General features: G+C 47.0%; 1 protein-coding gene across 2 annotated transcripts in view; it reads left to right on the plus strand.

Annotated features, from left to right (window-relative positions):
* Positions 1–14,683, plus strand: part of LOC135385481 (neprilysin-1-like) — a 146,104-nt gene that overhangs the window by 100,014 nt on the left and 31,407 nt on the right. For both annotated transcript variants that reach the window (XM_064614820.1, XM_064614819.1), the window contains exons 15-19: positions 238–305; positions 3,545–3,675; positions 5,852–5,917; positions 8,499–8,579; positions 8,987–9,063. In XM_064614820.1, the coding sequence (XP_064470890.1) occupies positions 238–305; positions 3,545–3,675; positions 5,852–5,917; positions 8,499–8,579; positions 8,987–9,063 (423 nt within the window). The remainder of the gene's footprint in view (positions 1–237; positions 306–3,544; positions 3,676–5,851; positions 5,918–8,498; positions 8,580–8,986; positions 9,064–14,683) is intronic.

Raw genomic sequence — 14,683 nt, forward strand, 5'->3', positions numbered from 1 at the left:
GATTTACATGGCGGCGATACGGGTCCCAAGAAAACCGGCCATAAAGCGAGCATGTCAGATTAACGGGGCTCATATTAAGCAAGTTTCACTGTATTTCGGTTTTTGTACTTTCACAAACAACTCAATAGTGACTTTGAAAACAACCCAATTATGTAGAAAAGCACCATTAGAAACAGTGTTTCTGCCGAGTGTCAAAGGGTAAATTTCCGACAAGGTGGATTCTAATTTCTGTTTCAGTGAAGCGCTCACTGGACTGCTTGGATGGAGCGTAGCACGAGTCATGACGTATGGTTTAGACCGAAATGGTACGTATATAAACATAAATGTCACAGACATTCAGTGTAGTGGCTGATTCACATTGCTGCCTTTACGGTCGCGCTTGCGTGTTACGTCAGCTGACAGCGAATCATTGTAACGGAACATCCTTCCGGAAGGAACTAAGGTACACATACGTGACTCTGTACTCAGCCGTAAACAAATAATGTGAATCAGTCTTTATATTGAATACATGTATGAACAAACAAAAGGAAAGGAACCCCTGAACGGCGATTTCTATTCAAGTCCAATACTATTCCTATTCATCTGTATCTCTCAAATTTTAAGTTAATGAAGACAATAAAATTTACTCCCTAGATTTTGGTGGTTGAATTACTGTCGTAGACGTAAGGACACTCGTGGACAACATACCGGCATCTCGCTGTCGGCAACACAGAATGACGCACTATCGCCTATACCCCAGTTGTGTCTTCATCTAGTAGTGAAGTCCCACCATTTATTACGTGTCAAACGTTCTTAGATATCATCAGAATGAAATCGAGGTAGCCTTAGTCTGCAAGACATATATCTGCAGTCCCAAATATAAATAATCCAGATCCCTTTTTATCTCTTCCTTCAACGTTTTTCCATCCCTTCTCCTCCATTCCGCGGCATTCACACGTGCAGGAAAATAACTGTTCGGAAAAGAACGTTTTTCAGTTCTTCAGCCCGTGCGAATTTTTCAACTAAAGGGTTCTTTAAGGAGCTGATGCAATTAGTTCTTCATGATTAAGTGTATAGGCGTTCTTCGGGAGAACTGTACAACAAGCAAATGTTCTACACGAATAACCGTTCCACCTTTTCCCGGAAGAACTCTTACGCCTGCGGGAGTTCTACAGTAAGAACTGATTCAGTGTGCTTCGGAACAACTGTTTAGCGGACGGAAGTTCTTCGCGAACAACTGTTCAGGCGCCCTCTGGAAGAACTGTTTAGCCCACGGAAGTTACGAGACTATTTCCCGTCCTCGACACCTGCCACTCCCTTTGTGCCAGCAATGCGGACCCTAAAGCGGCCTCGCATTCACGCCACTATACCAGACCTTCCCTGAAAACCGGCAATCAGCCCTGTGGTTACCCAACAACTTGCTTTGGCCAACCTCACCTCTACTCATCCCCACTTCAGACAAATCTTCACCGATGCCTCCGTAATGCCTGACGCATCGGGCGCAGCCTTTTACGTTACGGATACAGACCATGAACAGGCCTACAAACTGCCCTATCCCATGTCGACCACCGAGGCTGAACTGTTCGCCATTCTTACCGCCCTGGAATACATTATTGACTTGCCGCCTCGGAAATGGGTCGTCCTCACCGACAGCAAGGCATCCCTCCTCCGCTTGATGTCGCCCCGCACCAACCTCATACAATACCCAGCATGATCATTCACATGTACAACAGAGTCCGTGCCAATGGCCATGCTTTGTTCCTTCAATGGGTGCCCGGTAATGTGAGCCTGACCGGTAACAGACGCGCAAACGCGGCTGCAAGACAAGCCGCCGCAGCTGCTACTCCTGCCACTGCACGTCCACCACTTACACTTTCGGCTTGCCATTTAGCTATTCGCCGCCGGTGTGCAGCCCGTGCCCAAGCATTTAGACCTCAGGGCGCCGCCTACAACAGTCACGTGCAGTCCATCGACCCCTCAGTTACCTTTTTCATTGCGTGTCGCTGCAGTCGTCAGGAGGAATCACTGCTGCACCGCCTCCGTCTCAACGTTGCCCGCACCCAATTGCTTCTTTACAAAATGGGCCAGTCCAGCTGCCGCTTGTGTTCCAGCTGTGGCGAGGTGACCGACATTCCTCATTGTCTCCTGCACTGCCAGCAGCACATTCCCCAACGGCAGCCCTCCATCGCCGTCTAATACAGCTAAAGAGCTGAATCATAATGGGCTGCAGCACATTGTCCATGGCCACCCTCCTTGGTCCCGTCCCTCGGTCTACTCAGTGGGACGTAACTACAGCCCAGCTCCGCTTCTTGAAAGACTCGGGCCTTGCGTCTGTCCTCTGACTGGACATTCGTGCTGTACTGCACTACACTGCGTGGCTGTTTTCTTTAATTTTTTCATTTCCCCCTTTCTTTTTCTTTATTTTCAGTTTCCTTCTTTATCTTTTTTCTTTATTTCTCTTTTTCGGAATAGCAAGCTGGCAATAGCCTGGCTCACATTTGCTTTTTTTTTCTTTTCCTCCTTTTTTCTTTCACTCTATTAAACATATCCCCCCCCTAACAACGAACAGTGAAGACAAAAAAAAAAAAAAGAAAAAAATCCTGAAGCACTCGGCTGCTCGGCGATAATGTTCATCTGTTTTGCGCGCACCCGGAGACTCACGATTTCCCGTTCAGTTCGCGTGCCTTGTGGAAAAGCGCCATTCAACTTCGGTGGGATTCAGTGAGTTTTCACCACCACGTCCGGAAAAATGCTTTAGCCTCTCTTCCATGTCACTTCGTACGAAGTTAACCTAGAAATACCATCTCGAGAGACACTGCTGCTACAGATTGTCAGTGAAAGGTAGGCATCGAAATATACGAGAATAACGTGAGGTTTTCTTTTTCTTTTCTTTTTCTCTTTTTTTTTTGCGACATGAACGGAATAGCCTGTTTATACATAAGCGAGCTCCGAGAACACCAGGAGGGGGCATCATGCTTTTATTCACTTACGTCAATAATCATGGTATGTTTCTCTGACACTTTCCTGATGTCACTTTTTGATCGAGTGGATGCATCTTGTGGCGCATCAGGATGCTCTCAGGACACCAGAGCAAAAATGAGATACGTGTTACATCAACGTGCTGCGACGACTTAAATGGGTACATCAGGTTTGTTGCTTTTACATCGGGGATTCTGATGTTTACATCAGACTGTTCTGATGTCGTTTTTTGTTCGGGTAGTACATATAAATATGTGTTGATGTGACTAAAGAGACGTACAGGTCCCGACAAAAGTTTACGGAACACTGGAGTGGTGTATATAGTCATCTGAACGACACGGTTGCAGAAAACTGGAGCAGATAGACTTACAAACAGGTGACCGGGTACTCAACGCACCTCTCAGTAAGTGTGTCCACTCCCGTTCGCCGCTAGGGTGTCGCTGAGATCAAGAAATACGTCGCTCTGGTGTTCCGTAAACTTTTGTCGGGATCTGTACCACCGTCCAACTAATTGATCAAGCCGTTGTCTGTTTCGAATCTCGCTGTCCTGTGCAATTACATATTATTATTATCATTATCATTTTAGGCGGCTGGTTTAGAGGAGACGGTGCTTTGCCTGAACACAATTACTGGTCAAAGCACTCGAGAGAAGAAGAGGAAAAAAGGAGAAGCTGCTTCAAGTCGCTGTACAATAACCATTCTGTGGAAGGCTCTGAGGTAAACTTATACCCTAGTCCAGGGAGCTCAATATGAGCATGTGCATGAGCATGTGAGAATTTCTCGTGGATGATGAACCTCACCAAGTTACGGACACGGCAACCTGGTGTTCGCGTGCAACTTGGTAGACTACCCCTGTAACTCATGTGAAGATTAAGATGGCCCATTTTAATTACCGGACTAAGTCAAATAGCGACATATTTGAATACGGCGTTCTTTCAGTCCATCTGAACATTGTCATCAATAAGTTGGTGAAGCACTACGTATTTTTCTCGAATCGTTTTTCGTATTTTCAGTACTCGATTTGAAAGGCAGCATATTTATTTTTCTTGGTGCGTCAAGTCAAGTTTTTCAATCATGAATCCCGCACACATCGTCCGGCTCCCAATAGCTACACTGCTCCTCTTTTTTGTGTAATTTTTTATGGTATGGTATGGTTATTTTATGCTATGCCATTCTTTTCGATGTGACCCTCCATGATGTGCTCTAAGGTCAGTGTGGTCCGCCACTCGATTTCAGTTTGGGGCCCGTGAACATCTGAGGCCTTCAAATAATTAGACCGTAAACAAGAACCCAGAATGATGTCATGCTGGACGGCAGCATTTAGATCTTTGGACTCGTCGACAAAAACAGGAGCTGCAACGCTTATTAATCAACGGTCCTGACTACTACCAGCATATTGCGGATGAGCAGTACACTTCGGACAACAAACAAACGATCAGCAAACAATGAAGCAGGAGGTACTCAGGAAGACCGAAGATTTGCCCCTAAAGTATAAGTACGGATCCGTGAACTAGTTCAAACCGTATTTGTCTCTGCTCCTGGACTGATCATGAACATAACCAGTAGCTGTAGCTGTGGGTTCTGACGCAAAATTTATAATGTATGCAGGGGATAGCAGTATTCTCCTCTCCGGTACTGAAGGTGATGCCCTAGTAACAGAAGCCAATATTCTTTTCCATTACAGGTTTTACTGCACATTTATTTCTTTACAGTAAAGTACATTTTACATCACCGTTTTTATATTACACTTTTTACAAGTACGTCTTTTCTCAGAATTAAACTGTTTAAAATCAATGTAAAAAAGAACACGAAAAACTGGTACTGTTTAAACCGAAGGATAAGAAAGTTCTTTTGAAGTCAAATACTCAAATTGCAAGCGACGTCATTGGAATGTGTAGCGTGGTTAAAACTCTTGGTGTGTATTTTACAGAATCGATGTCCTGGTCATATCATATCGAACAAAGGACACTGAAACTCTCAAGGGTTATTGGTGCATTACCTAGGCGTAGATACTTGCTCCAGGAATCATTAGAATAATATATGAAGCCTTAATACAATTGCACCTGAATTACTGCCATTTGGTGTGGGGTGGACATGGCGGCCCATTCCTCACTCAGAAATGGTGCTTATTATACTAGAAGATATTTCATTTCGTCATACCACAAATTGTCTTCTGAAAAATATAAAATTATTCAGATCTGGAAATCATACAGCTACAGCTTGTCTATGACATATTGCGCAGCAATTAAACCAAATAACGAAGCATTCTTGTCGTTATGGTAAACGCACCATTATCCCCTTTGTCTTGGCCGCCGCAGGGTTATTCCCCGCCGCTGCACCAATTACAGCCTACGAATGTTGGAATTTACTGTGCCTGTTTCCGTTTTATATCATATGTTAGTGTGAATCACATAGCGGTTATATTAATGTGATCACCAGTTGCTTTCTGCTGCCTTCTCCTGTATGGAAGATGGGCCTCATCAAGTCCCATCCTCCCGGTTTTCGCTCACTTCCATTTCACGCATTCATGAATAAAGTATTCTTATTGTTATTACTATTATTATGCACGCCTTCTTCGTCGCGGAGCAACAAGCAAAGAGAAGGGAAAGAGCTGCTTCGAATGGACAGGTCGAATTTTTCATAAAACGAGAACTACATACCAAGCTGGAACAGCATATCCATTGGCAGGTGAAGGACCCTGTGGGGGAAGTCGGAAAAAAAATCGTTAAAGGGAAAATGAAGAAAGGCAACGCAATTTGTTCAGTTATCACACGTTTACGACTGAAAAGGAAGTGTGTCATAATTCCCGTGTATCACAGAATCTTAGAAGGGGCTCTCCATGTTGGTGCTACTAAAGATTTTCTTATGGTCTCTTTCTTCATTTCTTTCTTAGAACGTTCGGCAAATTACTCACATAAGAGACGTGGGAGACAATGCTGGACTTCAGGTTGCTTTCAAGGTAATTATTTATCAGTGCTGCCACCACTAACATAGATATGTTCTGGAGTACCGACCAGAGGGCTGAATCGTTTCATCGTCGTTATGGTTGTTACGAGCTAATGAGTGGCGGGAAATTCAAAAAGATGGGCACGTGACACATCGCATGTGACGTATAACACGTCCCTCACGTATTGCGCGAAGAGCGCAATGCACGTGTCTTATCACGTGCCCTTCTCGACGAGTGCCCCGCCCCTCGACAGACATTTATCGTATCTGTAATTATCTTTTTTTTTTAGTCCTTTGGTCTCTTACGCAGCTGAATGTGTTCGCCTGTGTCGGCTTTTCACGTTTGGACCAGAATTGCAATAGGCAATGAGACGAACATTTATTCCGCTCAGGATGTGCTGTGTGCTTAGGGGAAGCAAAATTAAGACACAGCACGAATAAGCATGCCACGAAGGCGGAACAACATAACGGAAACGTCACAAGCGCATCAATGAATAATAGTTGGTAGGAAGATCATTGACAAAGAGGTTTCGATGCTAATAGTAGCATCGAAACCTCTTTATCAATGAATGGGTCCTGGTGGTTTCAGAGCAATTGCGAGACGGTGTATTTACACCGTCTCGCAATTGCTCTGACAGCATCAGGACCCATTCAGTGAGACTTATGCTAAATGTAAGCTTTTCAGTGCAACCGGTTTCGACGATTGTAGTAACATAGTGATGTGTAGTATGGTATGTCTAGTAACTACACATGTTCCTACGCGTAGTATGTGTAGAAGGGCATGGGCAGAAATACTCATATTTTGTAGTCGGCCCCCGTTGAGCCCAGCGAAAATGTCCGGATAGCGGGGCATCCGGATAAGTGGTACACGATATTTTGAGCTGTCGATGAAGCCCATATTTATTTCGTAATCCATATGAAACTGCCGATACTCATTTGTGGAAGATCACGGCCCGGTTTCACCAACGCCAATTAACACTTGAACCGAGATTAACCGTCCCATACCTTGAATTTTATGCTTAACTGTGCTTCATAAAAGGGAATCATTGTCACTGAAAAATTCACCACGTCACCAACTAATGTTTGCAAAAAAAAAAAAAAAAAAAAAGAATAATTGAGCGTTAACTTCAAGTTTTAACAATCCATCATATTGGTTCAAAGTTAGCCAGCTTTGGTGACACCGGGCCTACTAAAGCACCAAGCTCCCCTTAGCTCTTAGTCACCGCGTGTCCGCACGAGCGACTTTATCTTGCGAGATGTCGGCAAAGGAGAGCGGGGAGGAAAAGCACGCGCCAACTAGATATCGCGGAAGAAATGCCAAGCGCACACGAACGACGCCTGAAGTGACGGTGGAGAAATTACTCAAAAACGCGACGGAGGACGACACTGGACGCAGCGTAGGTATCAGACGCAGTTTCTGGTCGGAGAAATTTTATAGAGCGCGCACAGAATCTCTCGGCGACAGACGAGTGCACGAGAAGACGTGACGTGGTTCACGTCTACCCAAGAAACTATGACGCCGCTCCCCTCGCCCTCGTGCCTCCGCCGAAATCTTGCCCGAAAAACTCGCTCGTGCGGATGCCCGGTTATTGCAATAAATAACTTCAGGAACATTACCCTTCTGCTCAAAAACATCACACATGCTTCTTCAGTGCCGTCATCTGACTCACAGCTGTCGTCATTGCAATAGGCCATTTAGAAAAGTTCCAGGGAGCAGCGCGCGCCTTGGGAGGACGTGTCTTGTAATGACTTTGTGACGTTTAAGCACAGTATGGAGCAGATCACTCTACCCTCATGCTTGTCGCCCCCGCTGGCGAAAACGTATGTCGCACACAGACTCTAACCCAACACCGGATAAGTGAGGCGGGATGTTGGGTAGTCTTCTATAGTGGTCCCTGGAAATTCTTGTCTGGATCCGGAAGCTGATGCCCGGATAAATGAAACTAAAACGCATTGACTTAAATCTATCCCCACGATTTTTGTCCGGATAGCGCAGGACTCGAATAAATGAATTCCGGAAAAACAGGGGACGGCTGTATTACAATAGAGATACATAAGATTAGCTACTAATTATAATACATAATACTAAAACTTCTGTACATTACACCAGTAATGCTAGTAATACCTTACCCTTGAAACTCAACTCTAAGACGCGAATTATTGCTAAAGAAACGGCAGAATTACGGCCACAAATATACAATGTGCGGCTCACTTGAGGCCTTTATTACCTTCTTCAGTCATGGTTTCTTGACAGACTTTCCATTTCCCCGAAGGGACAGTCCTCTAGTGCGCGTCTGTTCTGTTTATGCTTTCATACCCCAGGTGAGCAGAAGGCTGCATTCAGGTGGACCACGAGGAAACCATTTCCGCAAAGAAAATGTTAGGTTAACTTCGGAAATTTCGCAGTTAAATTCGAGAAATTAAATTTCTATCAATTGAAATGAAATAAAATGTATCGATATGTGTCAAATGTTCCTGACAGAAAAAAAAAATCCCTTGAACGCATTTCTCTCCGTTTCCTATGTTATATACTATGAATTTCTGTCATGGTTCCATCATGGAACACCCTGTATGATGAAAAACACTTGTTTCAGTCCCTAGGCGCAGGTGGTGACTGTTACGTGGAGGGGATGAACCACACCCGCAACCAGCTCTTCTTCATATACGCAGGGCTCGTATGTAGAAACATTTCTTTGGTTGTTTTTGTCGTACTGTTGTATTAGAAATGCACAGCCCTTACTGCGCGCATCATATCACATTTAAACTCAGGGAGGAATGAAAAAAATAATTCAGCGAGAAGGTGACATTAACTGTCTAAACTGGTGGGCTAATGCATGGAGCATCGAAACACATCAATCTGTTTCGGTGCGCTCGACTATTCGAGTGCCCCTTAAGTGTGGGGTGCACGAATACTCAGCCCAATTGAGTCAGAAACTTGGGATCCTTCCCAATAACCTATTTAGTACGTAGAGAATGGGAGTCGACGTGCACCACTGCACCATGTGCAAAACAACAAAAACAAGAAAAACGGACGTCATACTGTCCCCGTTTGCATGCTTCATGCATATATCCTGTGTTGCAGGGCATGTGCTTGAGTACGCGTGAAGTTTTTCTAAGGAGACCGGAAGACGCCAAGCACTACAGATCAGCAAAGCAACGGTGAGTTTATTGAGATGAAACCATGAATACGAAGAGAGATAACAGCGGAAACTAGGGCTTTTAAACAGTTCACAGAACGTTAAGTCGATTGACTTTTAACCGTTTTAGAGAACGTGACCGACTAAACCAGTGCCGACTTCATGCTATGGTCTTGCTATGGAAGGGTTACCTGCGCAGCGTTCAATTTTGGAAGTTGCCTCGTCGTTGTCTGTGTCCCTTTCTTTTGTCGCCTTGCTCAGGGAACTTTGGATTGTTTGTTTCACACGTAGCTTGTCATATTCGGCACGTGCATCAGCTAGGACGCGCAGGGTGTTTTTTTATCCGTTACATATTTAAAAAAAAAGTTGTGGGAGCACCAGAGATGCCATTTTGTTGCAGTGGTAAGGCGGTCGTCCTGTGGGACAGAACATGTAACTACTAAACGACTACTTACCTAAAACTTATTAATTACCGTTTTGTGCCACCGTACGTATTTTCGCGAAATTTGAGACACAGCAGAATTGGAGACAACCATTATTTGAATATACTCTCCTTCTCAAATATCCTTAAACGGCCACGTACCTCGAGATGTAAATCAGTTCAGGCTGAAGAACTTCATTATTAGCTTAGTTACGTTTTACACTCTAACTTAACTCGTAACGAGTTCTTTTTGACGGGTAAATTCTCGATCCCTGCGACACTCCTCAGTCGCAGAAACGACATCAATTCGGCTTATCTGGACCACAAAGCGGTCTATCTGGCCATCTATTCCGGTGAGCTCGATCGCACGTGGCCCACCGGTGCGAACGCCCCGCTCCCTCCTTTTGCGTTCAAGAAGTGCGTATTTCTGGTCGAACTCAACTGCTCACGCGCGCTGAACCTGTGTAGTGCTATCTTGGGTCCGAAGTAACTTAGAAGTAACTCGTTCTTTTTTTAAAGTAACTCCGTAACTTCGAGTTACAGTTCAGGCTGAAGAACTTCGTTATTAACTTAGTTACGTTTTACACACGGTAACTTAACTCGTAACGAGTCCTTTTTTAACGGGTAGATTCTCGATCCCTGCGCATTCCTCGAGCGCAGAAACGACATCACTTCGGCGTATCTGGGCCGCACAGCGGTCTACTTGGCCAACAGATCACCGTTTATTCCGGTGAGCTCGGTCGCACGTGACCCACCGGTGCGAACGCCCTTCTCCCTCCTGTTGCTCTCAAGAAGTGCGTATTTCTGGTCGAACACAACTGCTCACGTGCGCTGCACCACTGTAGTGATATTTTGGGTCCGAAGTAACTTGGAAGTAACTCGTTCTGTTTTTTAAGTAACTCCGTAACTTCGAGTTACAGTTCAGGCTAAAGAACTTCGTTATTAACTTAGTTACGTTTTACACACGGTAACTTAGCTCGTAACGAGTTCTTTTTGACGTGTAACTTTTCGATCCCTGCGCATTCCTCGAGCGCAGGAACGACATCACTTCGCGCTATCTGGGCCACAAAGCGGTCTTTCTGGTCAACAGATCACCGTTTTTTCCGGTGAGCTCGGTCGCTCGTGGCTCAACAGTGCGAACGCTTTTCTCCCTCCTGTTGCGCTCAACAAGTGCGTACTTCTGGTCGAACCCAACTGATCACGCGCGGGGCACCTGTGTAGTGCTCTCTTGGGTCCGAAGTAACTTGGAAGTAACTCCGTAACTTCGAGTTACAGTTCAGGCTGAAGAACTTCGTTATTAACTTAGTTACGTCTTACACACGGTAACTTAACTCGTAACGAGTTCTTTTTTGACGGGTAACTTCTCGATCCATGCGCATTCTTCGAGCGCAAAAACGACATCACTTCGGCTTATCTGGGCCACAAAGCGGTCTATCTAGCCAACAGATCACCGTTTATTCCGGTGAGCCCGGTCGCACGTGGCCCACCGGTGCAAACGCCCTTCTCCCTCCTGTTGCGCTCAAGAAGTGCGTATTTCTGGTCGAATTCAACTGCTCACGCGCGCTGCACCTGTGTAGTGCTATCTTGGGTCCGAAGTAACTTGACAGTAATTCGTTCTGTTTTTTAATTAACTCCCTAACTTTGAGTTACAGCGTTATTAACTTAGTTACGTTTTACACACGGTAACTTATTTCGTAGCGAGTTCTTTTTGACGGGTAACTTCTCGATCCATGCGCATTCCTCGAGCGCAGAAACGACATCACTTCGGCTTATCTGGGCCACAAAGGGGTCTGTCTGGCCAACACATCACCGTTTATTCCGGTAAGCTCGGTCGCACGTGGCCCACCGGTGTGAACGCCCTCCTCCCTCCCGTTGCGCTCAAGAAGTGCGTATTTCTGGTCAAACTCAACTGCTCACGCGCTGTGCACCTGTGTAGTGCTATCTTGGGTCCTAAGTGACTTCGAAGTAACTCGTTCTTTTTTTTTTAAGTAACTCCGTAACTTCGAGTTACAGTTCAGGCTGAAGAACTTCGTTTTTAACTTAGTTAAGTCTTACACACGGTAACTTAGCTCGTAACGAGTTCTTTTTGACGGGTAACTTCTCGATCCATGCGCATTCCTCGAGCGCAGAAATGACATCACTTCGGCTTATCTGGGCCACAAAGCGGTCTATCTAGCCAACAGATAACCGTTTATTCCAGTGAGCTCCGTCGCAAGTGGCCCACCGGTGCAAACGCCCTTCTCCCTCCTGTTGCGCTAAAGAAGTGCGTATTTCTGGTCGAACTCAACTGCTCACGCGCGCTGCACCAGTGTAGTGCCAGTTTGGGTCCAAAGTACCTTGACAGTAATTCGTTCTGTTTTTTAAGTAACTCCCTAACTTCGAGTTACAGCGTTATTAACTTAGTTACGTTTTACACACGGTAACTTATTTCGTAACGAGTTCTTTTTGACGGGTAACTTCTCGATCCATGCGCATTCCTCGAGCGCAGAAACGACATCATTTCGGCTTATCTGGGCCACAAAGCGGTCTGTCTGGCCAACACATCACGTTTATTCCGGTAAGCTCGGTCGTACGTGGCCCACCGGTGGGAACGCCCTCCTCCCTCCTGTTGCGCTCAAGAAGTGCGTATTTCTGGTCGAACACAACTGCTCACGCGCTGTGCACCTGTGTAGTGCTATCTTGGGTCCTAAGTGACTTCGAAGTAACTCGTTCTTTTTTTTAAGTAACTCCGTAACTTCGAGTTACAGTTCAGGTTGAAGAACTTCGTTTTTAACTTAGTTAAGTCTTACACACGGTAACTTAGCTCGTAACGAGTTCTTTTTGAGGGGCAAATTCTCGATCCATGCGCATTCGTCGAGCGCAGAAACTACATCACTTCGGCTTATCTGGGCCACAAAGCGGTCTTTCTAGCCAACAGATGACCGTTTATTCCGGTGAGCTCGGTCGCACGTGGCCCACCGGTGCGAACGCCCTTCTCCCTCCTGTTGCGCTCAAGAAGTGCGTACTTCTGGTCGAACTCAACTGCTCACGCGCGGGGCACCTGTGTAGTGCTATTTTGGGTCAGAAGTAACTTGGAAGTAACTCGTTCTGTTTTTTAAGTAACTCCGTAACTTCGAGTTACAGTTCAGGCTGAAGAACTTCGTTATTAACTTAGTTGCGTTTTACACACGGTAACTTAGCTCGTAACGAGTTATTTTTGACGGGTAACTTCTCGATTCATGCGCATTCCTCGAGCGCAGAAATGACATCACTTCGGCTTACCTGGGCCACAAAGCGGTCTATCTGGCCAACAGATCACCGTTTATTCCGGTGAGCTCGGTCGCACGTGGCCCACCGGTGCAAACGCCCTTCTCGCTCCTGTTGCGCTAAAGAAGTGCGTATTTCTGGTCGAACTCAACTGCTCACGCGCGGGGCATCTGTGTAGTGCTATCTTCCGTCCGAAGTAACTTAGAAGTAACTCGTTCTATTGTTTTAAGTAAATCCGTAACTTCGAGTTACAGTTCAGGCTGATGAACTTCGTTATTAACTTAGTTACGTTTTACACACGGTAGCTTAACTCGTAACGAGTTCTTTTTGACGGGCAACTTCTCAATTCATGCGCGTTCCTAGAGCGCGAAACGACATCACTTCGGCTTATCTGGGCCACAACGCGCTCTATCTAGCCAACATATCACCGTTTATTCCGGTAAGCTCGGTCGCACGTGGCCCACCGGTTCGAACGCCCTTCTCCCTCCTGTTGCGGTTGTCGCGACGCGAAGAAAAGAGTCGAAGACAGGCAGCAGGAGGAATAGCCAGTTTACTGGGCAAGAGCGCGACTAGAATGAACGCGGGTGAAGATGATGCGTGCCGACGAGCTTGGCTGGTCACGAGGGCGTGGCCTAGCATCGTCGTCAGCTACAGGTACCCCCTCCCTGGACCGTATGCCGGCGAGGTATGAGAGGGACAGAAGGTAGGCCGGGTGCCCTGTGTACGGAACGTGACGGATGCACCGGTGAGGGCGGGCAGGGGGACGAGGCACGAGAAGGCTCGGGCACCGGGGTGATGGCGGGCAAAAAGGCAGGCTTGACACGATCCACCGAGACCACCTCGAGCCGGTTAGGAAGCCTAATGGTGATGGTCTTCGCTTGACGAGAGTGGACGGGAAAAGGGCCGTCGTACGGGGGTTGGAGAGGTTTACGAACCGCGTCGTGCCGCAGAAACACATGGGTTGCGAATGAAGAGCCGGATGAATGAAGACGGGACGGGACGAAGAGGCCCGTGTGGGCAGTGGTCGCAAGTCAGCACAGTAAGACTGCAGGCGAGTGGCGTAGTGAAGAAGGTCAGGAGCGGGTTGAGCGAGAGTTGCATGGTCGAAGAATTCTCCTGGTAGTCTTAACGGCGCGCCATGCACGAGCTCAGCAGGTGAGACAGGTGCGTCTGTCTTGATGGCAGCCCTGACGCCAAGGAGAATTAGTGGCAGGCGTTCCACCCAGTGGCTGGGGTCGTCATCTGAGCGCAGGGCGGTCTTCAGAGTGCGGTGGAGCCGTTCTACGAGGCCGTTGGCGCAAGGGTGATAAGCCGTCGTCTGTCGATGTTGGGAGCCGAGAAAACGGCACATCTCTGCGAACAGACGGGAGGTGAACTGGCGGCCTCTGTCGGTGGTAATCGTAGCGGGCGCGCCGTAGCGGGCCACCCAAGTGTCGAGGAAAACGCGCACCACCGTGTCAGCAGTTATGTCGGCGATGGGAATGGCTTCCGGCCAGCGGGTGAAGCGGTCAATGCAGGTGAAAAGGTAGGCTTTGCCGGCAGATGGGGGAAGGGGACCCACCAGGTCCAGATGAACATGACGGAAACGAGCATCGGGTGTAGGAAACGGTGATGGAGGCGAAAGTGTGTGGCGCTCAACTCTTGAGCGCTGACAGGCCAAACATAGGCGGGCCCAATCGCGGACGTCTCGGTTCAGCGAGGGCCAGACAAAGCGAGCCGCAATGAGCTTTTGAGTGGCCTTGATTCCTGGGTGGTGCAGGGAGTGAAAAACGTCGAAGATGTGTCGTCGAAAATCTTGCGGAATGAGGGGTCGTGGGCTGCCGGTGGAAACGTCGCACAGCAAATGGTAAGGCGTTCCAGGGAAGGGAATTTTGTGGATGGACAGAGATTGTGGACAAGCAATGAGGTCTTGGATGGCAGCATCGTGGTCTTGAGCTTGCGCAATTGAAGCGTAGTCGACAGTGGTCGGAAACGT

Source organism: Ornithodoros turicata, chromosome 2 (genome assembly GCF_037126465.1).
Source record: "Ornithodoros turicata isolate Travis chromosome 2, ASM3712646v1, whole genome shotgun sequence".
In the NCBI taxonomy this organism is placed as follows: Eukaryota; Metazoa; Arthropoda; class Arachnida; order Ixodida; family Argasidae; genus Ornithodoros; species Ornithodoros turicata.